General features: G+C 52.7%; 1 protein-coding gene across 5 annotated transcripts; it reads right to left on the bottom strand.

Moving 5' to 3' along the window:
* Nucleotides 1-526: 526 nt before the first annotated feature.
* Nucleotides 527-23,733, bottom strand: LOC127052509 (alpha-1,6-mannosyl-glycoprotein 4-beta-N-acetylglucosaminyltransferase-like). 5 transcript variants are annotated; one of them, XM_050956280.1, is made up of 5 exons: nt 23,577-23,733; nt 10,050-10,234; nt 7,391-7,553; nt 6,322-6,469; nt 527-2,822 (listed from the first exon to the last, which is right to left on the bottom strand). In XM_050956280.1, exons 3-5 carry the CDS (start codon nt 7,490-7,492, stop codon nt 1,678-1,680), a joined length of 1,395 nt encoding a protein of 464 aa, XP_050812237.1. In that variant the 5' UTR covers nt 7,493-7,553; nt 10,050-10,234; nt 23,577-23,733; the 3' UTR covers nt 527-1,677. The 5 variants fall into 5 exon arrangements, with proteins under 5 accessions (XP_050812237.1, XP_050812240.1, XP_050812236.1 ...); XM_050956283.1 differs by lacking the exon at nt 23,577-23,733 and adding an exon at nt 15,356-15,841; XM_050956279.1 differs by lacking the exon at nt 10,050-10,234.
* Nucleotides 23,734-25,250: the final 1,517 nt, after the last annotated feature.

The raw sequence follows: 25,250 nt of genomic DNA, 5'->3' as shown, positions 1-25,250 counted from the left end.
TTTGACTCCGGTTTGAGTTCTGCAGTGTGGATGCTAGAGCCTCGGTTTTGGGGCCTGTATCCTGAAATTGTAAACCTGAGGCATGGACACTCCCAAACAGAGGGTCCATGGACTCAAGTCCCACTAACCCCTGGCTTACATTGCAGTGTAGACATGCCCAGAGAGCTGGCTGGGAGTTTGGGATGCCAGGCTCATTAGGCTTGTAGGCAAGGAGTGGAGGAGAGGGCCAGAAGTGCAGGCTGGCCTCTAGAAGCCAAAGCCCAGAGAACCAGCTCTCTGTGCTTAGGACTGGCAATGAAGGGTGTGTCCTGGGGATAGCCAATGTTGCCAATTCCCACAATTTTATTGTGTCATGATATCTGATACTTCCCATAAGGTCTAGCTCCCCAACTCAGGTGAATACAAGAGAATTTCAGCTTGCACTTCAAACAAATATGAAGGGTTCTTTTTACCCTCCCAGTGGTGGAGAGAAGTTTAAAAATGTGACCCAAGTGTGACCCTAAAAGTTCAGACACCAGAAGGCAAGTGAAAAGAACCAAATATTTATTAGGTTTGTAAAAATCTCATGACTTTTAAGTCAATCTTGCGATTGTCAAAGGCTTGAGCCAAAGAGTGGATACACTAGATGAACGCTGCCACAGAACGGAGGCGTTCTTGCCCCTGGGTTTGGCCCCGTGGTGCCAGGGGCCACACAGATCCTTGCTTCTAGAGTTTCAATGTGGTTTCAGAAGAAGTCAGGAGCGAGGAGGGGGCTGGCAAGGAGGCTGGCTTGGCTAGTTAGACTGTAAGCGCTTGAGGGCAGGGATTATCTGCCACTCTGTGTTTGCACAGCACCTACCACAACCAGGCCCTGATTTTGACTGGTTCTTAGGCACTGCTGTAATGAATATGATTAATAACCTGCCCCTCCCACCGTGAATGTAGCCTCCTGGCATTTGGCGTACAGCGTTTTGGCCGTCAGGCTGGAGAGGTTGGACTCCCAGTTCTAAACTGTCGGGGGTAGAGCAGGTCGGCCGTGAGCAGTAGGATCCTGAGCGAAGGTTTCCCACATGGCTGCCTCTGCCCTTGGAGCAGTCTCACACGCTGGGGCGTTGGTTTTTCCCACGTCTGGGCTAGAGTTCCAGAGTAGACAATGCCCTGAACCTGCCCCGAGCCGAGCACTGCTGGCTTTCCTGACCTCTCCAGAGTCTGCTGCAAGCACCATTCCAGGTCTCGCTCCTGGGGCCTGGCCCAGCGGGATGCTTACCCGGGCCTGGTTCTGACTTTTTACCCTCTCAGCCCCCACAGGAAGCAGTTCAGAGGAGTTAGTCAGCTCTGTGGGGCCGGTGGGGGCCAGGCTCTCCTATACACTGGCAATTAATGACCAAGGACATAGGGCACCCTGAAAGGTCAGAGTATCAATGTGCTGCATTAGCTCCCGTTTCTTGCCCTAATGCACCATCCTGCCATGCTACCAGGATCCTGCTGTGCCACTGCCCTCACCCTCAGTGCCCCATCTTCCTTCCCCACTAGGCCCTCACTGTGCCTCCCCAGCAGCGTGCCATTGCCTGGGAGGGGCAGTGCCACTACCCTCCATTGCCCCTCAGACACCTCCAAACTGCTTGCTCGTCCCTGAGAAGGGAGGCCAGCTCCCTGGCATGTGGGTCACCAGCAGTGCCTCTGTCCCCTGCACCCCCCTTAGCTGTTTGCTTTGGTCCAGATGCTGATGCTGCGGATGATCAGCCATTCGCTCTGACTCTCTGTCACTAGGATCCGCACGCACTCCGGGGTGGCAGCCGTGCTGTTCTCCAAGCCGGTACGGTCAAAGTGTCCCTTCTCAAAGGCTCCGACATGGGTGTATGTAGAACAGCCCTTGCCTTTTCCCTGCTGCTGGCTGCCCAGCTCCACAGTCCCTGAGTGGAGATAGTCGGTGTGGCGCTCCTCAGAGCCGGTGTGGACCTGGAGCCGTGAGATACGGGCAGGCTGGCGGAACATGATGGTGAAGTGGCTGCCGGCAGATGGCGATTTCCCCCAGAAGTACTCCGGCATTGTGCTGTAGGCCTTGCTGGGCAGGTAGTTCTCAAAGGTGTCTATGTCTGTGAACATCACAGCTGGGGGGTTGTCAGGCAGATCCAAGGAATTTGCCTCAAAGTCATTGTCTTTCAGCTGGTTAAGTGTCCCCTGGAAGGAGGAGTACAGGCCGATGTGCTGGAAGAGGGATGGCTTGAAGCGAATCACCTCCTTCTGGGTGAGCAACAGGCGGAAGTGCCCCAGAAGCCAGTCACATGGCATTTCCTGGTAGAACAGCAGCAAGAACTGGGCCAGCTGGGGCAGGTCGCTGGAGTGGTAGAGTTTGCCAATGTAGCCCAGCTTGGAGAACTCCAGCGTGACCCAGTAGGAGCCTTCCTGGGATGCCACTGCCTTCCTGATGGTAGTGAAGAAGGACTTGGAGCACTGCACGTCATCCTCAATCATGAGGTAGTAGGAGGAAAGGTTGGCAGCAAAGCTGAGGAGATACGCATAGTCCACATTCTGCTTGGATCTGAACTGCACTCGATCCTCAGCATCATTGTAGTTCCTCTTCAGGCCTTCCAGGGGCGGGTAGCACTCTGGAGGGGCATGGATAACCAGCAGTTGGCCCCGGAGGAGGTGGGGAGTGAATCTTGCGGAAATGTCCATTACCACCTGAGTGTTCCACTCTGAGTCCGGGTCAGCCAGGTGCACCACCACCACCATCTCCTCCAGCTCCTCCTGGGTTGACTGCACGAAAATGGACTTCAGAGTGTCCAGGAGGTAGTTGCCTCGCTTCCGCTTGACAGATGACAGCCCCACAGTGAGGAATTCTGAAACATGGAGGGATGAAAAGACAGACATGAGCACCTCTGACACGTCAGTAAGGCCCAGACCCTCACGGTATTTCGGGGCCCAACTCTCTTTGAAATCCGGGAGAGTTGGGCACCTAAATACCTGTGAGGGTGCGAGTCTAGCTGATTTCACAAGAAGCCAATAGCAGGTCCTTGTGTTTGAGCTCAGGTTGACATCCTGTACTGAAGGTCTCAGAGGATGGTTGGGCCTTTATGGGGAGTTGTTCCCAGCCTTACCTATGACGGACTGGCTACATCCCACCTGAGATGGATAGCTGCCTTCAACTACCTGAAGGAGAGGTTCCAAAGAGGATGGAACTCGGCTGTTCTCAGTGGTGGCAGATGACAGAACAAGGAGTAATGGTCTCAAGTTGCAGTGGGGGATGTTTAGGTTAAATTTTAGGAAAAACTTTTTCACTATCAGGGTGGTGAAGCACTGGAATGGGTTCCCTAAAGAAGTGGTGGAATCTCCTTCCTTAGAGGTTTTTAAGGTCAGGCTTGACAAAGCCCTGGCTGGGATGATTTAGTTGGGGTTGGTCCTGCTTTGAGCAGGTGGTTGGACTAGATGACCTCCTGAGGTCTCTTCCAACCCTAATATTCTATGATTCTATTCCTTTCTCTAAATTTGTGCCTGTCTTCTGAATTTCAATGGTAGGCTCTAAGAGTCAGGGAGCATATTGTACTATTTGTTTGTACTGCAACTAGCCCACTGGTAAATGTGAATTGTTTGATGATGCTGGTAATTTCAGGAGAAATGTGTGCGTACCGGCCCTTACTTATCACGTTTTCTTGTTAATTTCCCCTTTGTGTCCTACCTAATCTCTCTCCATGAAAAGCTCCAAGCCTGTGTGTGATGAACTAGGACTGTTCTTAATGTGGTCTTTGAATGCTGAGTGGGGAGTGTTGGCCTGGGAGGACGGTCTGCCCTGGGGGATGGGAGACTGGCCTTGAGGGAAGATACCTGAGCATGTAACGTGAGAACCCAGGAAGGGGTTAGAGGCCAGGTGACACCTCTGCCCAGGAAGCTGAACGAAGGCTTGGGGGGAGGAGACGCTGGGGAGTGAGACAGTTTCAGGAGCTGGCTAGGGGAATGGAAGGAAGCCCAGACAGGGCTCTGACCCCCCAAATGGAGCTGTGGTGCTCCTAGGGCCCCAAGATGGATCTAATTGGGGAGGATCCTGTTGTCTGTACCGGCAAGACCTGTCTTGGACTGTGTTCCTGTCGGCTAAATAAACCTTCTGCTTTACTGGCTGGCTGAGAGTCATGGCGAATAGCAGGAAGACGGGGGTGCAGGGCCTTGTCTCCCCCCACACTCCATGACACCAGGTTGTTTAATCAGAGTGGAATAGCTGACATCTCTCCTCGCCCCAGATGACTCAACCACTCCCACTGCATCTCCAAACTGACACAAGTGAGAATTTTAGTGTCATCAAAAAACCCCTCCACCGACACACAAGACAGGACAGGGTCTCCTCTCTTCTGCTTGTCCCCTTCTCCAAGGTAGAGCAGGAGCAGATAGGAAGAACTGTCTCCCTGTGGCCGGGGAATAGCAAGAGTTGCACAAACAGAGCTAGAAGGAAGCTATATGTCTTGTGCCGGATCGTTTTGCCCACTGAGTGACAGTGTCACACCAGCTGTGCCAAGGGGAAACTCCCTTCCTGGCTGCGATGGGGGACACCAACCCCACACTGAGCCAGCAAGGGCTATGGGGCTGCTGTGGGTTCACTCAGCCCTGCCTCGCTGCACCTGCATTCACTGCCAGGTAATGAACGAATTTACAAAGGGAAGTGGACAGGTCTGTGTGTGGCTGGCTGTCCCAGGAGGAGAACAGATCTCTTATCTTTTGCTTCCTGAGGAAAGGATCATCCCACAGCCTCTGCAGAGACTGCTGACTGGGTGCTAGAGCTCTGGGGGGGAGGTGGGCCTGGTGCGGGATGGTGGAGTTTGTTTTCGGAACCCCTTCTGCAGTAAAGCAAAGCAGTACTTTGCAGCCTGCCTGGGCCAGGCCTGTGGGGCCCGGCGAGACTGCGGCAGGGAACCTGTGTCTGGGAGCAGTGGGGAAATGCCTAACTAAACTGCTGTGGACTTTTGCACCCTACGTGAGCCTGCCCTGTGGTCTGTCTTGGACCCGGGAGCAGGACGTGGGGGGGAAGGTCACACACTTCCACGTGCAGCAGAGGGAAGGCCACAGCCCACTGTTGTTTCTGTTTTGGGCCCTCTCCCTTGGGCGTGACTAGCTCCTCAATGGCAAACGTCTGCAGCAGCTATTCCAGGCTACAGAGAGACTCAGCTGTTTGTTTGCTAGAGCCCTAGTGAGGGTGTGGCAGCTTGTAGCTTTCAGAGGAGCTAACAGGTAGAGGCTACGGGGGACCCTAGCCTTTAATTTGACATGTGGATTCATGTGACAGCTACAACATGCCTTGTCTTCATTAAGATGTTAACTCAAGTAAAGCCCATGCCATTCTTCCAAGTAACGTCAAGGCTGCTCCCAGACCTCTCAAACGACAGCGAGCCCCGCCACGGGCAAGACAGCCAAGCCCAGCACCCGAACACAGGTATAGATTCATAGAACCACAGGGTGAGAAGGGATCGCAAGGGTCCAGCCTCCTGCCACGATGCAGGACTTGTGTCTAACCCACCCCAGACAGATGGCTCCAGCCTCCTTCTGATAACCTCCAGCACAGGAGTTTCCACAAGCTCCCTAGGGGTCTGTCCCATTGTCCTACTCTTCTTACAGTTAGGAAGTTTTTCATGAGGTTTAATCTACATCTGCTGTGCTGTAGTTTGACCCCAAAGCCTATTGTCCTGCCCTCTGCGGCAAGAGAGAACAACTTTTCTCCATCTTTTTTTATGGCAGCCTTCCAAGTATCTGAAGATCATTATCAAGTCCCCTCTTAATCTCCTCTTTTCCAAACAAAACATAGCCAGTTCCTTCAGCCTGTGCTTGTATGGCTGTGTTCCATCCCTCTGATCATCTTTGTCACTCGCCTCTGGATCCTTTCTAGTTTCTCTACAGTCTTTCTAGACATTCGTGACCAAAAATGGACACTGTACTCCAGCTGAGGCCTAACCAGCGCTGAGTATGCCTCTGTTAATGCAATCTAAAATTGCATTTGCTTTTTTTGCAACAGCATCGCATTGCTGACTCATGCTGAGGTTATGAACCACTACAGCTCCCAGATCCTTCTCAGCAGTGCTGCAGCCAAGCCGGTTATCCCCCATTCTGTATTAGTGCCATAGCAGCAGTTGCAGAAATCGGTCAGCCGGCTTCCCAAAAGCTGCTCTGCTATGACTGGTGTCTCTACCCAGTGTTTCTCACCAGTCCCGGAGATCTCCCTGACGCAGTTTAGAAAGGCAACAACTCAGTCCCCATGGTATCAAAAAGGTTGAGAGCCACAGCTTTAGACCATCTCTCTCCAGATCCAGCTGCTGGCAGAGAATGCTGGAGGCTAAAGCAGGCTGGTCCTGGGATACTCACTCTTCCTAGAAGTGGAGTGGCCAGCGAGGTAGCGATAGGAGACGTTCCTGGAGGCAGAGGCGTTCCACAGATCCTGGAAGCTGCGCAGGTTCCCCTCAGGCTGGAGTTGCTGCAGCACCATTTCCTGGGCCCAGCGCTTCACTTCCTCCTGGGAGCCAGAGCAGAGCCAGCGTTAGCTGCTGTTAGCGCGCCCCAAGGCTGGCCTGTGGCAAATACAACTCGTCTGTCAGGGGTGGCAGCTCCAGCCCCAAGCTCCCTTTGCTCAGGAGGGCTAGAGCTGGAGAACAGCATCCCCTAGTAGTGCTGCTCCGCCCCCATCCCGCCAGTCACGCCCTCCTTCTGTTCAGATATCTCCACCGGAGTGTGGCAAGGGAGGAGAGGCCATGAAGCCCCCAATTCAGGGATGGGAGGTGGGGTTAGGAGAAGGGAGCATGGACCCCAGAGAAGAGGAGGGGATGTGGGAAAACCCATGGGGCAGGGCAAGGGGAGGGAAGGGGAAGGGATGTGGGGCAGCCCTGGGGCAAGGGAGGGGAGCACAGACCCCAGAGAGAGGGGAGGGGATGCCACTCAGCCCCTGGGGAGCACAGACCCCAGAGTGAGGGCTGGGGATGTGGGACAGGGCAAGAGGAGGGACAGAGAAGGGATGTGGGACAGCCCTGGGGCAGGGGAGGGGAACACAGACCCCAGAGTGAGGGGAGGGATGCAGGGCAGCCCCGAGGTAGGGGAGGGGAGCGCAGACCCCAGAGTGAGGGGAGGGGAGCACAGACCCCAGAGTGAGGGGAGGGGATGCAGGGCAGCCCCGAGGCAGGGGCGGGGAGCGCAGACCCCAGAGTGAGGGGAGGGGAGCACAGACCCCAGAGTGAGAGGAGTGGATGTGGGGCAGCCCTGAGGCAGGGGAGGGGAGCACAGACCCCAGAGTGAGAGGAGTGGATGCGGGCAGCCCCAAGGCAGGGGAGCGGAGCACAGACCCCAGAGCGAGGGGAGGGGATGCAGGGCAGGCCTGGGGTAGGGGAGGAGAGCTCAGGGGCAGGCACAGGCAAAGTCTCTGCCCAGCCAGCCTGGTACTCACCACCAGTGGGTCCTTCGGGCGCTGCAGGCAGAGGCTGAGGAGCAGGAGCAGACCCAGAAGCGTCAGGGCAGTAGCGAGCAAGCGCTTTGGGAAGCATCTCATGGCAGCCGGGCTCCGCGATCAGGGGCTGGCACCTGGGGGCTTGCCAGTTTCGGCCAGGCTCCTTTGGGGGAGAGACAAGAGTGCATGAGGGGCACCCTTCAGAGGAACGCTGCCCGCCCCGCCTGGGGAGCGCCTGGCCATGCAGAGGTGGACTGCTCAGGGAGCAGGGCAGGGAGGGCTGCCGGGCAGCCAGCCAACGCCTCGGCTCTCACAGTGCAGAGAGCCAGGGTCCCAAGCAGGTCTCACCAGCTTCCGTAACAAGGGTCTGGCACAGGCCGCCCCTAAGAAACCGCCACAAACAGACTGAACTCCTAGCCAGGGAGCAGCCCCCACTGAATAAACTTAGAATCTGCCATATTAAGTTCTGTCACATGACATGAGCTCCTTTGACTTGTTTGTCAAATGGACAGGCTAATACTCAGCCGTCTTCTAGGGCTAGAGGAGGAGGGCTGCAAAGCACCTGAGCATATAAACAGCACTCAGGACAGGTGGGTGCACCATCCACTGCTCTATAGCATATTTGAAGGGAGCGGTGCTGTCTCTCTCTCTCCCCGCTCCAACTCCAGTTGTGAGATATCCCACAAAACCCAGTACACTGGAGAGCTCTGGGGCAGCGCAACCTCCGGATCTGCTCACTGCATTGAGCGCTGGAAGATCTGCAGGCACAGATCCATTTGTACGGTGCCCCGCAGCTCATGGGTGCTGCCAGAAAAATAAAGCTAGGTCACGAGAAAACAGCAGCTACTGCAGAACGTGCCTGCTGACACGGGTGAAAGGAGCACACACTAGGGTGGCTCTGACCTCCTGGCTTCCCAGGTGCAATACATGATGTTTGTTTTGCACTCTAAAGCCTTTGATGATTTGGCTGTTGTAGTACCTAGGCTCTCTTTTCAAGGAGACATTTGAACATTTGGACATTTGAGAGCCAGGGGCACGACTTGTGCTACCAGCACTCAGCAGTGCTGCACTCTCAGGCACAGTCTGCTACCTGCAGCACGAACCTGGCATGAAAAGCACGGGCAGGTTCAGGGCAAGGAGAGGCAGCCGCACGACACCAGACGTGTCTCAATTCCTCTCGTGTCTCCAGACGTGTCTGAACTCCTCTCCTACCATTGAGAATCCCAGCCCAGGTACGAGCACTTGGACGCACCAGGCATTGGACCCTAGACCCAGTCTTCAGGCGTTAAAGGATATGAATGGCAGGGTCTTGCTCACAGCACTTGATGGTCATCAGTAAATAGGAACCCCAAACTGCTCAGCACATGAATCCAGCCAGCCCAGGCTCCTGGCACCAGCTGCTCCAGAGGAAGGTGCAAGAAATCCCCTAATGAGCAATTATGGACAAACCTGCCCACAGAAGTTTCACCCTGACCCTAGTCAGGTGCTAGCGGGTAGCAGGAGGGTTTATTAGTCCTCTCTAGCTTCCCTTTTGCCTTGGGAGTATGGGCAGGGCCCGCAATCAACACTTGCTAAGTCATTTATTGTCAGTGTTCTGGAATTGTTCAGCCAATGATGCAGATGCCCTCGAAACACATTACAGCCCTTCACCCTGCCCTTTCTAATACCTGCTGGCTGCTACTGAGGCAGAAACATGCGCGATGGGATGAAGGAAACTGCCTCCACGGGCCTTGAGCACCACTCGTGTGAGACGTGGGCAAGTAGTCTCACTGCATCGTCTTATTTGTTTTAAGCACAATCCTCCCTGTGCCTGGTACAGGAATAGCCCCCTACACCCGATGCACAGAGCCAGGGACTCCCATAGGAACCTTTTTTACTCCTGCAGCTCTCACCCCCAACTTGTGTACCAGGGAGTCACTTGACCGCTGGATTCTTTCCCTGACCACAGCAATTCCTGTAAGCATCACACTCCCAGCCACTCTGGACTGAGCTCTTGCTGGCCTATATAAAGACCAGGTGCTTTTCAAGCTATCGCCTGATGCCCGGGCCCCACAGCCTGCGAGGAAGTAACTTATTAGTCACAGGTGGGCTGGGCCCATCTCCCCTTAAAGGGGCCAGGCATGCTGTGACACTTTCTATCTAAAGAGTTCTGGAGGCACCAGTCATGGATCCATAGTTAAAACTGAGTGAATTGTGTTCTTAAAGCAAGGATTCAACTTGTTCATTATGTCTAGAGAACACAGCCTATCCTCGCTAAATTACAGCACTCACTCCGAGCGGAGGCCGAATTCTGCAAGAATTTACAAATCAATCTATTAGTTTAGGAGTGAAAATGGATTTAAAAGTGGGCCTTTAGAAAGTTAGCATTTGGCATCAGGGCTTTTTGTTTTTGTTTTTGTTTTGTTTTGTTTTCTTTTGAGGTCCTTTTTGATCTCAGCTTAGCCATTGTCTGTCTAGGCAAAAATTGGCAGGGAGATGAAGCTGGAGCAGATCTGGTGCAAAGAGTAGCTTTTGAAAAGAAATATGTAGGATTTCAGACTGGAGAATAGGCTTAAATTGTTAACCATGACAGCAATTAACCATGGGAACAGTTTACCATGTGGATTCCCCATCATTGACAATTTCTTAAATCAAGATGAGATGTCTTCAGAAAACTCACTAAAAACTGCCTGTTGGCAAAAAGGCCACTGTCTGCCATTGTCCTCAGTTCACAGCCTGCCCTGGAGGGAATACGGTTGAGAGCAGTGGGGGAGAGCTGCCATTTTGACAAAGGGTAATTCTTCAGGGGCTTGTCAGAGGGAGAAGATTCCCTGGGCCAGCCTCTGCTGATGGGAATGTTCAGTTCTGAAAAATAAGGGCAGAGAATTACCACTAATCCTGAATCATGCTCTCCAGTAGGATGGGCAGAGGAGAAGGGAAACTGGTGTACATGCCTGGGGAGATGGGTGTTGATCATAGAATATCAGAGTTAGAAGGGACCTCAGGAGGTCATCTAGGCCAACCCCCTGCTCAAAGCAGGACCAATCCCCAGACAGATTTTTGCCTCAGATCCCTAAATGGCCTCTCAAGGATTGAGCTCACAACTGTAGGTTTAGCAGGCCACTGCTGAAACCACTGAGCTATCCCTCCCCTTATTGCATTATTTTGTGCTGATCTGGGGGTGCAAGTTTATAAGACATAGTTGGCTCAGTCTTTGGGCTCCTACCTCCAGCCCAGACCTCCTGCAATGAGAGGGGAGCTCTCTGGAGCTGGAGGCCGGGGGACCTAGAGTGACGTTATTGCAGTCCTGCATTGCTCGCAGGATGACATACTGCAAAAAAACTGCAAAAGGACACTCAGGCCTCATAAAATGCTGGGCTTGAATGCCCATGCCAGGGCCCACCCCAGCACACGACTTAAGTGCAAGAGAGCCCCACCGGGTTATCACAGAATGACCTGAAAGGGAACTCCAGGCACCTCCCCTGCCTACATCGCCTGTAACTGCCCCACTAGTCCATGATCTGCAGGCGCAACACACCTCTGGAAATCAGGTAAAGGGGTCTCAAAGCTGGTGCCCTCAATAGCTGCCCCATTTCACAAATATTGGCCTGAAGTTCAGCTAGTCATTGGAGAAGAATCGAGACCTTTAACAAGATGCAAATACTGCTAAGCCTGCCTGGAGAGCTGTGCCGGAGGAAACCAACCAATAACATCTCCAGTTGACTGGTGTCCTGTTTTCAGATAGGAAACAACCCGCTGCTCGTATTCAGGGGAGGGATCCTGCTCCTGTGGACCAAGGTGTGACACCACAACAGAGATCTCAATGCCCCTTTGCTCACACACTCCTGCACAAGAATGCAGACGGCCAGTTACCACACACTGACAGGGTGCTGAAAACTACATTCTTACAGAGAGGACGCAACGGTGGGAAAGAGTCTAACGCATCAAGTAAATTCAGGAGTCAGTTGCTGCATCTGCCTCTTTGTCCACTTAATCACAGATCCTGGGCCAGGCTCAACAGGCTGCCTCTGCCCTAGCCTGGTTTCCTCTCCATGCAGGGACTGTGGGGCAGCATTGCAGTCCATAACTCATGGGGTGGAAGCCTGTCCAGTTCTATAGCTGGAGGGCAGTTTGCAATTCCTGGCCTCCCTTGATCCACAGGCTATCCTCTGGTTACAGAACCTAAACATTGCACCTGGATGTCTGCATGCAAGGGGAAGGAGTATCAAACCTACCTTGCTCTCCACTCTCTGGCTAAGTAACTTCCCTTTCAGTGGAGACCAGGAACATGCAGACAGTCAGGAGAAAAACGAGGCTGGGAACCTGAAATTCAGGTTCAGCTAACAGGTCAGGTGTCTTAAACATGCATCTTTTTACAAACATCTCCTGAACTTCTTGTTTAGTGACAAAGGGCTGGCAGGCCAGGGGTGGATATACAGACAGCAGTGCCTGAGCAGAGCCCTCTCCACCCACCCCACAAGGAATTCTCTGCATCAGCAAAGCCACGCTCTCCTAGAGGGCCAGGTCTAGCTAGGGGACACACAGCGCTGCTTCGAAGGGGTCTGCAGGGCTAACTGAGGTTCTTCCTGCACTCCAGGATCCCTGCTTCTACGTCCATCACAGCTGTAGTTCTTCAGACTGATGAAAGGGAGTGTGATGATGTTACACAATGTTCATATATTATTGAAAGATCTGGGCAGAAAAGGCTGGTGGATTATGCTCTCAGCCCTGCCTGCTGGTATTTGCTGCAGGGCCAGGCTGTAATAGTCAATAGCACTTACAGCATTAGGGAATATACCCTCCCAGCAGGACTATCCTTTATGGGGGCAGGGGAGAAACCGAGGCACAGGAAGGTTAGCGAGGATGACCTCGATGGAGTGAGACAGGGTTTTTCCATTAGGAATTCTGGCCTGGTCTACCCTGGAAGACATTCTAGGTGATGGGGGATCTGAAGGGGTTGTGACATCACAGGTACCAAGGAAGTGACGTCTGCTGAGACAGGAACGGAAGGGATTTTTACCCAGACTGTTTAAAGTTCGTTGGCTTGTTTGTGTCAGCAGTGTGGCCTAGTGGCTAAAGCATTGGACTGAGACTTGGGGTGACCTGAGTTTTATTTCTAGTTCTGCCATTGGCCTGCTGGGTGACCCTAGGCAAATCACATTGCTGCTCTGTGCCTCCATTTACCCAACTGTAAAATGGGGATAATGATACTGCTTTTCCTTTCTGGACTGCTTTGGGATCTGCAGGGGGAAAGAGCTAGCAACTATTATTATTTAATACACACACATGCAAGAAAAGCTCTCCCAGTCCCAGCGCTCCCATTCCTTCCACCAAAGTTTCCAATCCTTCTTTTGGAATCAAGCAAGAGTTCTTCCAGTGTGCAGACAGACCCGAGCTAGCTTTGCTCTCACTAGCAGGAGCACCAACAGCAGTGAAGCTACAGCAGCATAGGCTAGTCTCTAGAGTCCACATACAGGGTCCCAGGCAGGATGGTTATTGGTACAGCACATGCTGCCATGACTTCACTGCTATTGTTATTGGAGCTAGCTAGTGCAAAGCTAGCTTGAGCATGTCTGCTGTCACCCCTCTGTGTACGCTGTCACCCCTCTAATTGTGCCTGCCATCACCCCTCTGCTGCTGTCACCTCTCTGATTGTCTGTTGTCACCCCTCTGATTGCGTCTGCTGTCACCCCACTAGCTGCCATCACCCCTGATTGAGTCTGCTGTCACACCTCTGATTGTGTCTGCTGTTAACTCTCTGCTGTAGACACCCTCCTAACCCAGTCAGTACGTCTCAGGCCCCAATGAGAAGGCAGGACCTGCAGGGCGCATAAGGACCAGTTCCTCTGGGTATTTGGGTTTGCCTATGGAGCAGATTCACAGCTTAGACTCTCCCATTTCTGGCCCGGTAATGGCTCCTGATGGTAGCCGGCACCTTTAGTCCCACTGATGTCTTTCAGTGAGAATGGATTCCCCACAAGTAACAGTGGTATCTAGTGAAAGCCACTCAACAGGCTCCTCTTCATTGCCATTGACTTCTACATGCATCCAGGTTCTTTGCAACAAAGAACTTGGAGAGCGCATCTCACCCTTGCCGTTGAGGGATGAAATCCTGGACCCACTGCAGAAGGAGGCAAAAGTTCCATTGACGTTAGTGCAGGGGTGAAAGTAACTTACCAGGATTTACCGGTACTGCTGGAGTCCTGGAGGGGCCTGGCCTCAAGCGGAAAAGGTGGGGCCTTTCAAGATTTAAAGACCCTGGGGCACCCGCTGTGGCTGGGAGCCGCAGGGCCTTTAACCCATAGATCATTAGGGTTACAGGTGACCTCAAGAGATTATCTAGTCTAACTCCCTGCTCAAAGCAGGACCAATCCCCAAATTGCCCCCTCAAGGATTAAATTTACAACCCTAGGTTCAGCAGGCCAATGCTCAAACCACTGAGCTAGTCCTCCTGCCAGGGCTCCCTGCTGCAGAGATGACTGGGAGCCCCCTGGGGTTCAGGGGCAAATTAAAGGGCCCAGGGCTCCGGCTGCTGCGGAAGTCGGTGTGGTCCAGCACGGCGTACTGGCTCTTGCCGGTACACCGTACCAGACCATACCGGGTTACTTTCACCTCTGCGTTAGTGGGACCAGGGTTTCACCCGGGGACTTTTCCTTTTATGTAGGTACAAAAAAAGCAACCTAGGGAATTTAGGGCCTGACCCAAAGCCCATTAAGGTCAATGGAAAAACTTCAGGAGGCTTTGAAATCAGGCTCTCAATACACCAAAAAGTCAAGGTATGTGAAACCTGAGCGACCGTAGGAACTCACCACACCTGCTGTAGTATAAACTCACATAACCAATGTGATGTCTCCAATAACAGCACAACACCATGCAGCCCCACAGTCACAAGACACACAGCTGATACTGTTTTGCATTATAGGTGGCCGAGCAATAAAATCACATATGCAAATCACATATGCAAACTCTGCTAGTCACCTGTCCCTCTTTCCTACCCCCTTTTCCTAACAGCGCAGTGCTTAGCCTGGACCTTTTAACAATTTTCACATCTCTCAAAAGCTCTGCTGACTGTATTCCAAACACTAACTGCTGTCAGGATTGCTTTTTTTCGGATATTTACACGGCAAGGATTTGTAAGTCACATTGTTAAAGCTTCCAAAATAGTTTAAAAAAAAGAAAACAACTTCCATCAGCACCCAAGAGTAAGGTGCCTCAGTCCCTTCCAAAGGGCAGATCATGCATAAATCACAAGTGATTTGTCTGGTAGTCTAGCAGGTTGCCCAAAGTCTCACTGTGGAGTACTAGGGGAAAAAGGGGCAGCCGTCACTCAGTGCAGTGGTAACCTTGACCTAGGTGACTTATAGGGTCACCAGACGTCCTGATTTTATAGGGACAGTCCCGATATTTGGGGGCTTTTTCTTATATAAACACCTACTGCCCCCCACCCTCTGTCCTGATTTTTCACACTTGCTGTCTGGTCACCCTCGTGCCTTAGCACAATGGAAGTTTATTGTTGCCTTATTCATTAACTTGGGGATTTAAAATAAAAATAATTCTTTCTCACCTTGGACACTGAATGGTCTAGGTAATTTCTGGACTAATTCTGGAATCCAGCCCCAAAAGAAGCCACCTTAGCTTGGGCTTTATTGATTGAGACCATGGTGAAGAGAAGCATACTTTGGTAAAAGGGGGGAACCAGTCATGTTATTATGGGGTGCTCTTGCAGCCCCGTCATTAAGGTTGCACAGAGCCTTCTGTTGAGAGGTGATTTTTTTAAGTGTACTAAAATCCGCATGCACAGTCACCTTGGCCAGAAAACTGCTCAGCCGGTGAAGAGCCTAGATGAGAGTTAGCATTGGAAATGTGGGGCATCTGGCAAAGGGGTTTTCGAGATACCGTCCCCAAGCCACGACCTCATTTTCAAATGTGCTGGTTCTGACTACACTTTTTTGCCCAGACCTAGGAGAAAACTAGAGGAGTACTCACATGCAACTTCTATCACTGGGCTGCCCCTCAGCTCAGCTCAGCTAGCGTTGGCCACCAAGAGCCAGCTTCAAAACCCGATTGGTCAGCAGTTAGGAGCCTTTCAGGCTGGTTGTCCCAGCAGCGCACGTGATTGTGGTAGCTACAGCATGCCAGCAGGAGCAGGCTTAGCGACCTAGGCTGACGCAGCATTTCTTTGTAAAGGCAGCATTTCACAGTGCTCTGAAATTCACAGGAAGAGTGAAAGCTGGCATGCCAGATCCGAGGCTAGTGCAGCTTGGTTGGGCCGCCCTGGGGTCATTTAGGATGACCAGATGTCCCCATTTTATAGGGTCAGTCCAGATTTTTGGATCTTTTCCTTATATAGGCTCCTATTACCCCCCACTCCCTGCCCCAATTTTTCACACTTGCTGTCTGGTCACTCTAGGGTCATTTGATCAAGGGGGGCCTGAGATACGGCTGCCCAGACATGTCCTGTTTTTAAAATTCAGGCTTGGTGCTTATTGCAGGCCCACAGCAGTGAGAGCAGGGTGGGAGACACAGCACACAGTGCTGAGGCCAGGCAGTGAGCTTATAATGGTCTGGCTTGGTGCATTATCTTGTGCAGCCAAGTGTTTCTTCTGATCCTCAGATCAACTTTGACTGCCAACTTGTCTGTTCTGGAAGGGAATAAAGTGCTGCTAAGCATCCTTAACCCCCCATAATAACAGTTTTTGTGGATGGATTGAAAACTCTAAGGCAAGAACCCACACCAGGGGTTACTTCCACTGCAGACACAGCATGTGGATGCAGCTTAGGGGTGAGCTGATGTTTCTGTGCTTTAAGGTGCTTTAATGAGCACAATAGCTAACGAGTGTTGCTGGGTCATTAACTCCACAATTGAGGCTTTGTGCATACAGCACTTGTGCACTACAAGGGCTTGACGACACAGGGAAATTGACCCGCCCAGAATAATTTGCCCTCTATGGCTAGGCCAGTCCGTTTCCCTGTGTAGACAAGCATTCTGTCGCGCTATGCTTTTGTAACCAGACCACAGCTCTCTCAGCCAGCCTGGCGACATGAGCCCAACACTTTCCCATAGTTCAGCCTTGAGTCGGTTAAATCTGTGCACCTGCACCTAAAACAATAAATTCTCCTGGGTACGTGGAATGACTGAGATAATCCTTCGGTGTTGGAACCTTAACTTCCTCCTGTCTTAGCTTGTTGAGATGCTCACTGGGCAGCCAGAATGTTTCATTAGTGTTGAGGTTTTTTTCCCATTTTTAGACGGCTGCGTCTGTTTTCATGGATCTGCTGTGCTGCTCGCACAGCAAACTGGCTGTGAGGAACTGATTCCCGAGCGGGCGAGGCTGTGTGGGGAGGGGACACCAGAGATAAAACAGAGTCACCCAAAGCGAGATTTGTGTCCACCTCTCCCATCCCAGTGGAGACCAATGCCGGTGCTTTAGGCCCACCTTCTCAAAGGTATTTAGGCACCTAAATCCCCTTGAAAGCAATAGGAGTTGGGCGCATAAATACTGTGAGAATATGAGTCTTAATCCCGACCAGTCTGATGAAGAGACCTGATCCACCAGCAATCAGCGGGGGGTGGACACAAGGGAGTGGGCCAAGCATGAGAGCAGCTTCCTTGCGCAGGGTTGTGCTAGCTAGCGGCCAGATGGTCTGTAATAAGCAAAGGTCTTGGGGATGGTTATTGTTTAGAGAGCATCAGTGGAGTCCCAGGTACTCAACGGACAGGGCTGGAGACAAGGACCAACAAAAATGATTGGCAACAAAAATGATTAGGGGGCTGGAGCACATGACTTATAAGGAGAGGCTGAGGGAACTGGGATTGGTTAGTCTGCAGAAGAGAAGAATGAGGGGGGATTTGATAGCTGCTTTCAGCTACCTGAAAGGGGGTTCCAAAGAGGATGAATCCAGACTGTTCCCAGTGGTACCTGATGACAGAACAAGGAGTAATGGTCTCAAGTTGCAGTGGGGGAGGTCTAGGCTGGATATTAGGAAAAACTATTTTACTAGGAGGGTGGTTACCTAGGGAGGTGGTGGAATCTCCTTCCTTAGAGGTTTTTAAGGTCAGGCTTGGCAAAGCCCTGGCTGGGACGATTTAGTTGGGGATTGGTCCTGCTTTGAGCAGAGGGTGGGACTAGATGACCCCCTGAGGTGCCTTCCAAGCCTGAGATTCTATGATTCTATGACCTTGCTACAAGAATTTACACTTTTAACAGGCAATGCACAGAGAAAAGACAGGGGATGGGCTGTGAGAAAATACCAAAGGATCGAACAGGAAGGTTAGCTTGGAGACAGTCAGATGATGGATCATTTCCTGTCTGTTGGCAGAAGGCAGCAGAAGAGAAGGGCTTACAGGAAAAGGGCCTGTGAGAGGCAGAAGGCTCTGAGAGCAGGTCATGGAGGACGTGCTGGAGCCAGGGTTGCCTGGAAGGTGCGGAGGGCAGAGCGGGACAAGCCTGCGGCAATCATGCCAGGTGGGTGGAAGGAAAGTGGGGAGCTAAAGGAAGGCAGGAGTGGGGCTGCTTGGGGCCTTGAATGCCAGGACCAGGAATGAACCCTGCTGCAGAGGGGGTGGGGAAGCTGGTGAGCAGGAGGATGTCTGGGGCAGCAGGGCTTGGGAGGGAATTGCAAGTGGCTATTTGCCAGTGTGACATTCACCAGCAACGCCCTAACAGCTAGTAGCTTTATAATAGGTGGCAACCATTAAAAAAATTTGGACACCTTACGGACACAGTAGCCTGAACTTTTGAACTGTTTTTTTAAATTAGTTTTGAGGCAGTTAAAGCTGGTCCTAAGCTGGTTTTTGCTGAGCAGATTGTAGAAGTGCAGGGTTTGCTAACCACCAATTAAATGCTAACACGACTAAAGCCTGTGTGTGAGTGTGTATAAAAGATTTTTATACACAGATGTTAGGGTAGCTTGGCACCACCGAGTAGCAGGAAGCTCCCTCACCCTTTATTTACAAAGCCTTGGTCTGTATTTTATTTGTGGCCATAATGCTTATAAAGCTCTCCCGCCAGGTTGGCATGGCCGGTGTGGTGTGGCCAAAGGATTACCAGACATTCAAATAAACACCACACTGGACTCACGCCAGATCTTCAACCTGGGGACTTATTCTCACAAGTTCTTCACACCCTTAAAAGGGGCTCGGGTTAAACGTGCCGACAACCCCCTAGTAATCAGGCAAACGGAATTTCATTCTTTTATACGTGGACTTATTCCTGGACTAGGGGTAGCGGAGCTAAAAAGGGCAGTGGTAAACATTTCTAAAGAACTTGAAAAAGCAGCTAATGCCTCCTTAAATGCTTTCCAAAAGTTACAACAAAAAATTAATAACATAGCAGACGTAACACTGCAAAATAAGCATGTGCTAAATGCCATAAATGCTAAAGTGGGTGGGGGCCGGGCTCGCATTACAAAAAATGCTGTTTTTATATTAATCTCTCTGGTTTAATTAAAAAAACATTTGCAGGCCATCAAGAATGCAGCTGTTGTTTTCCACCCTGTATCTCTTGCTCATACCCTTAATTTTAAGGACCTCCTCCCAGACCTTGGCCTTTTCCATAAAATTATCAAATAAATTATTTTCTTTCTATGTGTCGTTTGGGCAATGTGCAAAATGTTTGTGTAGTGCTGTTACTAAAAGCTCTCCTGTCCGTAAAAGAACACATCTCTCCCTCCAGCTTAATCGCAAATTGCGTAACGGGCCTGACAATTTAAATTATCAGGCCCGAAGGAGGGACTGTGACAGTCAGCAGTGAACCCCTAACAGCTAGTAGCCTTATAATACCTGGCAACCATTAAAAAAAATTGGACACCTCACGGACACAGTAGCCTGAACTTTTGAACTGTCTTCCCTTATCAGTCTTGAGGCAGTTGACGCTGGTCCTAAGCCGGTTTTTGCTGAGCGGATTGCAGAAGTGCAGGGTTTGCTAACCACCAATCAAATGCTAACATGACCGAAGCCTGTGTGTGAGTGTGTATAAAAGATTCTTGGGTTTTGTATGAAGTAGAGTTTTTTGTACCAAGGTACAGAACTCTCCTTTTTTCTGCAGAATAAAGCAACCTTTGCTTATCCCTGTCTGACTGTCATTGGCTCTCAGCTAGGCAGACCCGACATTTCGGTAACACCAGGGCTTCCAGCCAGTAACATACCTAGAGCTGGCTGCGGCTACCACCCCCACAGAGAGCAGGAGGAAACCCCACAGACTCTGCTCCCTCCCACTTCCTTGCTGTCTTTGATAAGGAGGCTGCTGCACCAGCTGCATCACAGGAAGTCAGATGAGATGGGGAACCATTTTCCTGCAAGGAAAGCTTCTGCTTTCCTTCATCTTGATGAGATGTAAGAAATGAATAGAACCTGGAAGTGCCGTTAGTGGGGTGAGCACAGACCATGGCCTAACTCCAGCATTGGTACCAATGTCCTATCGAGCCTTGAGCGAGACACCTAACCTCTCTGCCACAGGCTTCCCCAGCCATCCATCAGATCCTGCCTGCTCCACCTCCCAGGGGAACCGGAGAGTTCGGTAGTGGAATAATACTACAGTTAGCAAGGCTAGTGCAGTGAGAGGCAAGCAGGGAGCAGGCCACAGTAGCAAGCGGTGTGTGCACACTGGAAGAGAAGGCAGTCCCTTGCTCCCATTATTAGTACAGTGTTAGCCCCAAGCCTTCAAAACTATGAGCCACGTCCCCAGAAAAATCACAGGATTTTTAGATCCAGCCTGATACATTTTAGGTGCTTTCGGGGTCACCTTTTGGGGCCTTTCAACACAACTGGGAGGGCTAGAAACTTACTTTTCTTTGAAAGGAAAAGCTGAGAGTCTCTGTGTGATGAAGTGGGACTGTTCTTAATGTTTCCTCTGAATACTGTGTGGGTGCCTCAGTTTGCCCTATGCATTTCTTAAGTCTCCAGGGTGCATAAATTGCCGACAATTTGTATCCTAGCAACAAATGGCTGGAGCCCTTCCCCCCTTGCAAGAGGATGGCTAAAGGTGAACAAAGAGATCAGGTCACCTCCTGGCCCAGGAAAGAGACAAAGGCCAGAAAGGAGGGGCTGGAGTGGGTTTCAGTCTGGAACTGGCTGGGGACGGGGAGTGAAGGCAGACAGGGTTGTCTGGCTCGCTGGGCCCCAGAATGGACCCGAATGAGGGGTCTGGTTCTCTGCACCTACAAGCTGTTTTAGACTGTGTTCCTGTCATCTAATAAACCTCTGTTTTACTGGCTGGCTGAGAGTCACGTCTGACTGCAAAGCAAAGTGGGGGTGCAGGACCCTGTGGCTTCCCCAGGACCCCGCCTGGGTGGACTCGATGTGGGAAGTGCACAGAGGGGCAGAGGATGCTGAATGCTCCAAGGAGAGACCCAGGAGGTAAAGCCGTGTGAGCTTAAAGATCAGCCAGGGCTGCCTGGCCTGTGCTGTGGAGCTCCCTCAGGGCTGAGTGTGCCGCTAGGCCTGGCTCCTGCATCTCCTTCACGTGTTGGTGTGCAGAGGAGCGGGGCCATTTGGGGAGCAGGGGGATCCCTGGCTGGCCAAAGTGGGAGATCGTCCATAGGTGTCGCCACGGAAGAGGTCAATAGGTGCTAGAGGTATGCGACTGCTACGTAGTCAGCATCTCTCTGCTGCTGCCTGAACCTCACCCAGCAAACCCAGGGTTTGGCTGCACCATGTTCTAGCCACAAACAGCTCAGTGGGGAAAACACGTCAGAGGTACGGCAGCAGAGCCGGCGCTAGGCATGAGCCGACTAAGACACTCCCACGCTACATCAGCGTAGCTGCAGCGCATCTCCCGTCGGCATAATTACTCCGGCGTGAAACTTGCATTGCTGGGGAGGCAGGGGGGTGGGGGACTTTTCACATCCCTGAGCAAGGTAAGTTAGCCCGACTTAAGCGATAGCGCAGACCTGCCCTAAGCAGCTCCAGGGGCCCCCCATTCGCTTTTCATTATAAGAACTTGCCTGTTTTAACATTGGGGAGGGGGCAAAGTGTTCCTGCTTGGGGCCCCCAATGGGCTAGCCCTGGCTGTGCCCGGCAGCAGGTCAGAGGGGCCTCACGGGGGCAGGAGCAGAACCACTCCCTTCTCTAGCGCTTTGGCCACTCTGGTTCTCAGCACCCATTCCCTTGTTGATGGTTTTCACAGCCTGGCAGCATGTGGCTCCTGGCTAGTGCCCATGTGAAAGCCCCCCAGGAGGACGGCTGGGGGGAAAGGACTTACTTTGTCTAGCTGAGCTGGCTCCCCCAGGGAAGGAAGCCGCCGAACGCCGGAACTCCTGTGCTACTCCCGTAGTTCGCCCTTTGGCTTTCCCGTGCCCAGTGCCTCTGCTTTCATTCTGCACAGGCCCCACCCCGAGCCTGGGCTCACAGCTCACAATGGCGGAGAATCTGAGTGCAGCTTCTGTGCACAGATCCATGCACCAGGTTAGTCCTTGGGGAGAGAGGGCTTTGTGTGCAAGGCAGCTGTGTCTGGGCTGTCCCATCCCCACTCCAGCAAAGGCAGAGGGCCTGCTCCCTGCTTGGACTGGAGGAGAGGGACCCGGGGTGAGGTTTGACTGTGGGGAAGCCAAGGCTGTGTGTGTAACTGCCCCGGCAGCATTGGGCCCTAGGCTGGCAACCGCCAGCAGGACGGAGGGTAACCCACTGGTGAGTGTGTGTTACGGGGGTGTCCCTCGGTGCCAATCCACAGAGGACAAGGGGTGCTACAGCCCCCTGCCAAGGGAGGCTTGAGTCTTTAGCTCCATTCTTAGGCTCCGATACACTGCCGAGCGTACAGTGATGCAACTGCTAATGCAGGCTCTGAGCCAGTGGCTCTCAAACTTTTCTCCTGGTGACCCCTTTCACATCGCAAGCCTCTGAGTGCGACCCCCCCTTATACATGAAAAAAGCTTTTAAAATATATTTAACACAATTATAAATGCTGGACGCAGAGCAGGGTTTGGGGTGGAGGCTGACAGCTCGTGACCCCCCCATGTAGTAACCTCGCGACCCCGAGGGGTCCCACCCCCCAGTTTGAGAACCCCTGCTCTAAGTGGACGGGAGAGAGCTCGCCTGTCAACTTCATTACTCCAGCCCCCGCGAGCGGCAGTAGCTCTCCCGCCGACATAGCACTGGCTACCCCGGCACTTAGGTCATTGCAACCTGCGTTGCTTGGGGAGGGGGGAATTATTCACCCCCTCAAGCGACGGTTATACCACAGTAAGTGGCAGTGTGTACACAGCCTTCAGTCCTGGGTGCGTCGGCCAAGATAGCAGGCTTCCTAGGAGCGCGGCTGGGGCCAGCCTCCCCGATGGCCCACAGGGACTTGAAAATGCTGATGCAGGTGTGACGGTGACACTCGCTGGAAACCAGCCTGGCATGGCTGCCCTGCTCCCTCACCTTCAGATGCCAGCTCCACTAGAGGGAGGCTTTGCTGGTACACCCAGGGGGAAAGTCTGCCTCGTGCGGACACAGCTTATACCAGCGAACCGCGCGTAGGGGATAGCTTATTCCAGTGCCCCAGGATACTAGGGATAGACGGTGTGTATACTAGGGATAGACTGGTATAACTGTGTTTATGCTACGGCTTCTGCCAGGCGGAGTCATCCCTCGACACCCTGTACCCAATGCAGCTAAGCCAGCAGCATGTCCTAGCGTAGACCTGAGCTGTCATCCCCTCCCTCGGGGGGTGCCTGTGGCAGGCTGCTCAGAGCACTGGGTGAGGGGGCAATGCCTGGCCTGCCCCCCGTAAAGATGGACTTTCAAGGTGGCTCAGCACCACAACTGGGGCCAAATTGTCCAGTGAGCTCCCAACGTGCCCCCGCCGCACTGCTGTTTGGACAATCAGAGTTTGGTGTCTACATGGGAGCTGAGTGTGTTTAAAAACTCTGCCCCTTAAAGGCCAAACACAAATATGAGGCAGCTTCCCCCTCCCACCTAGGGAGGCTCGTTTCAGACAAAAGCCAGGGAACAATCTCCCCTCACCCACCAAGTCCCAGACAAACGGAGGGGCCCTGGGCCGCCAGCTCTCCTCCGGCTTCCCAGTGGGGTTGCAGACCAACACCTCCCCCTCCCCCCTGCTGCAGCTATTGCTGCTCAGCTGTGACTTTGCACTGTCCCCACCAAGGCCAGAAATCAGAGTGCAAAGGTGCCTGGCTGCTTAAAGCCCCCCAGTGCCAGCCCCTTAGTGGTGTTCTGTCACCACCGGGCAGCGGTCTCGCCCTGTTACTGCTGGAAGCTTTGACTCACCCAGAAAGGCTCTGCTGCTGCTCTCACAGTCATCCGACTTTGAACAGTGCGCTCAGCATTGGAGCAGTCGCTTGCCCTACCTCTGGGTGGGCTGGAACTTCCTGGATTCAGTATTGTGCGTGTGTCTGTGTGTGTGTGTGCATCCGCTTTCAGTGCAGGATGGCAGCTGAGCGTACTTCACATCTGTGCAGTGCTGCATCTGCTCCTCAGGCCCCGGAAGGACCCCAGCCCGGGGGCTTGGAACATCTCTCCTCAGGATCCCTGGCCATGGCCCCCTGACTGACCAGAGAGTTGCCTCCCTGGAATTTCCTAACTGTGCAATGCTGGGAATAGGCTTCTTTCCTGTGGGAAGCAGGTGGCTTCTGTCCCACTGGACACAGAAGAGCCCCCAGGTGGCCATCTCTGCACGGGGCAGCCCTCCTACCACACGGCCAGGGCTAGCAACAGTGTTCAATGAACAGCAAAAGCCTGGGGCGCAGTTCAGCAGAGGGTGAATGGTGCGCTGGACTGCAGAAGACCCAGAGCTCAGGTTATAATCTGTCAGTAGGGGCTGAGCAAAAAGCAGGCCCACTGGTGCAGGCAGGGCAACTGGCTACACAGGTGCAAACTGCCGCTGGCAGGGGTTTACCCTGTCCACACTGCGGGCTCTGCACTGGCGCAGCTATCCCAGTGGCTGAAATGGGGGCAGATCTACGGTGTGGGCGAGGCCTGAGCCCAGCATGTAATGTGTGTCACCTGAATCTAACAGAACTGCCGTGTCCAGCAAACAGGTGGTTCCTACAAACCCCTTCCAGCTCCCCAGTGCTGCCTTTCCTTTTGCTGGACTTGGGGGAAAAACCACCAGGAATGGGCATGGCATAGAAGCATGTGTGTGAGAGAGCCCCTGCTGAACACTGCCCGATGCTACAGAAATAGGCCCTTTGCATTTCTCTTGCCGTTTCAAAGCCAAGAAATGCCCCAGACCTGGAAGTCTGGAGAGCGAAGCTCTAATCAGGGAGACTCCACTGATGCTATAAAACCTCCAGCCCTAACAGGGCCCCTGTAAGCAGCCAGGAGCCAGCACCATGATGGACACCCGGTGTGTGTTTCTAGGGCAAGGCAGTGGAGCAAACTCATTTGGCATTACTTTACAATGGAGCCATCTCCAGTTACCCAAGGACAGGTGGAGAGTGATGTTAACTGGTGTGGATTTCAATTTTAAAGGGACAGCAGGCTTCCTTGAGAAGAGCTTTGGGGCCTGCTCCTGCTCTGTTGTGGCCGTGTAAATGCAGAATCATTTCACTGAACTAGGGCTTCACGCTGCTGGGATAGAGCCGAATCCGGTCCGCAGCGCTGTATGGAGGCGCTCTTGGGCAAGCTCTAGCCTGAGCCAGAGTCTTGCTGCTCTCACCTTTCTGACCTGCCAGTTCCATTCAAGTCACTGAACATCTACACAGCTCCCCTACCTCTGGGTGACCCGCATTAAGGCCTGTCATAAAAGGGCAGGTAAAGAGTCCCCTGGCTTGATGAAGCTGGAATTGCTCCATCATTAGCAACAGTGTGGAGAGCATGGACCCCAGGCAGAGATGGATCCCTGTGCCGGCAGCACTGGGCAGGCATCACTGCCCCAATCCAGCACTTGGCTCGAGGGGGAGATTCACAGTGCAGGGGGGCAAATCTGATCCTCCCCTTCCC

Source organism: Gopherus flavomarginatus, chromosome 5 (genome assembly GCF_025201925.1).
Source record: "Gopherus flavomarginatus isolate rGopFla2 chromosome 5, rGopFla2.mat.asm, whole genome shotgun sequence".
Classification (NCBI taxonomy): Eukaryota; Metazoa; Chordata; order Testudines; family Testudinidae; genus Gopherus; species Gopherus flavomarginatus.
Note: the sequence above shows the minus strand (reverse complement) of the source record. Positions and strands in the feature narration are given on the sequence as shown.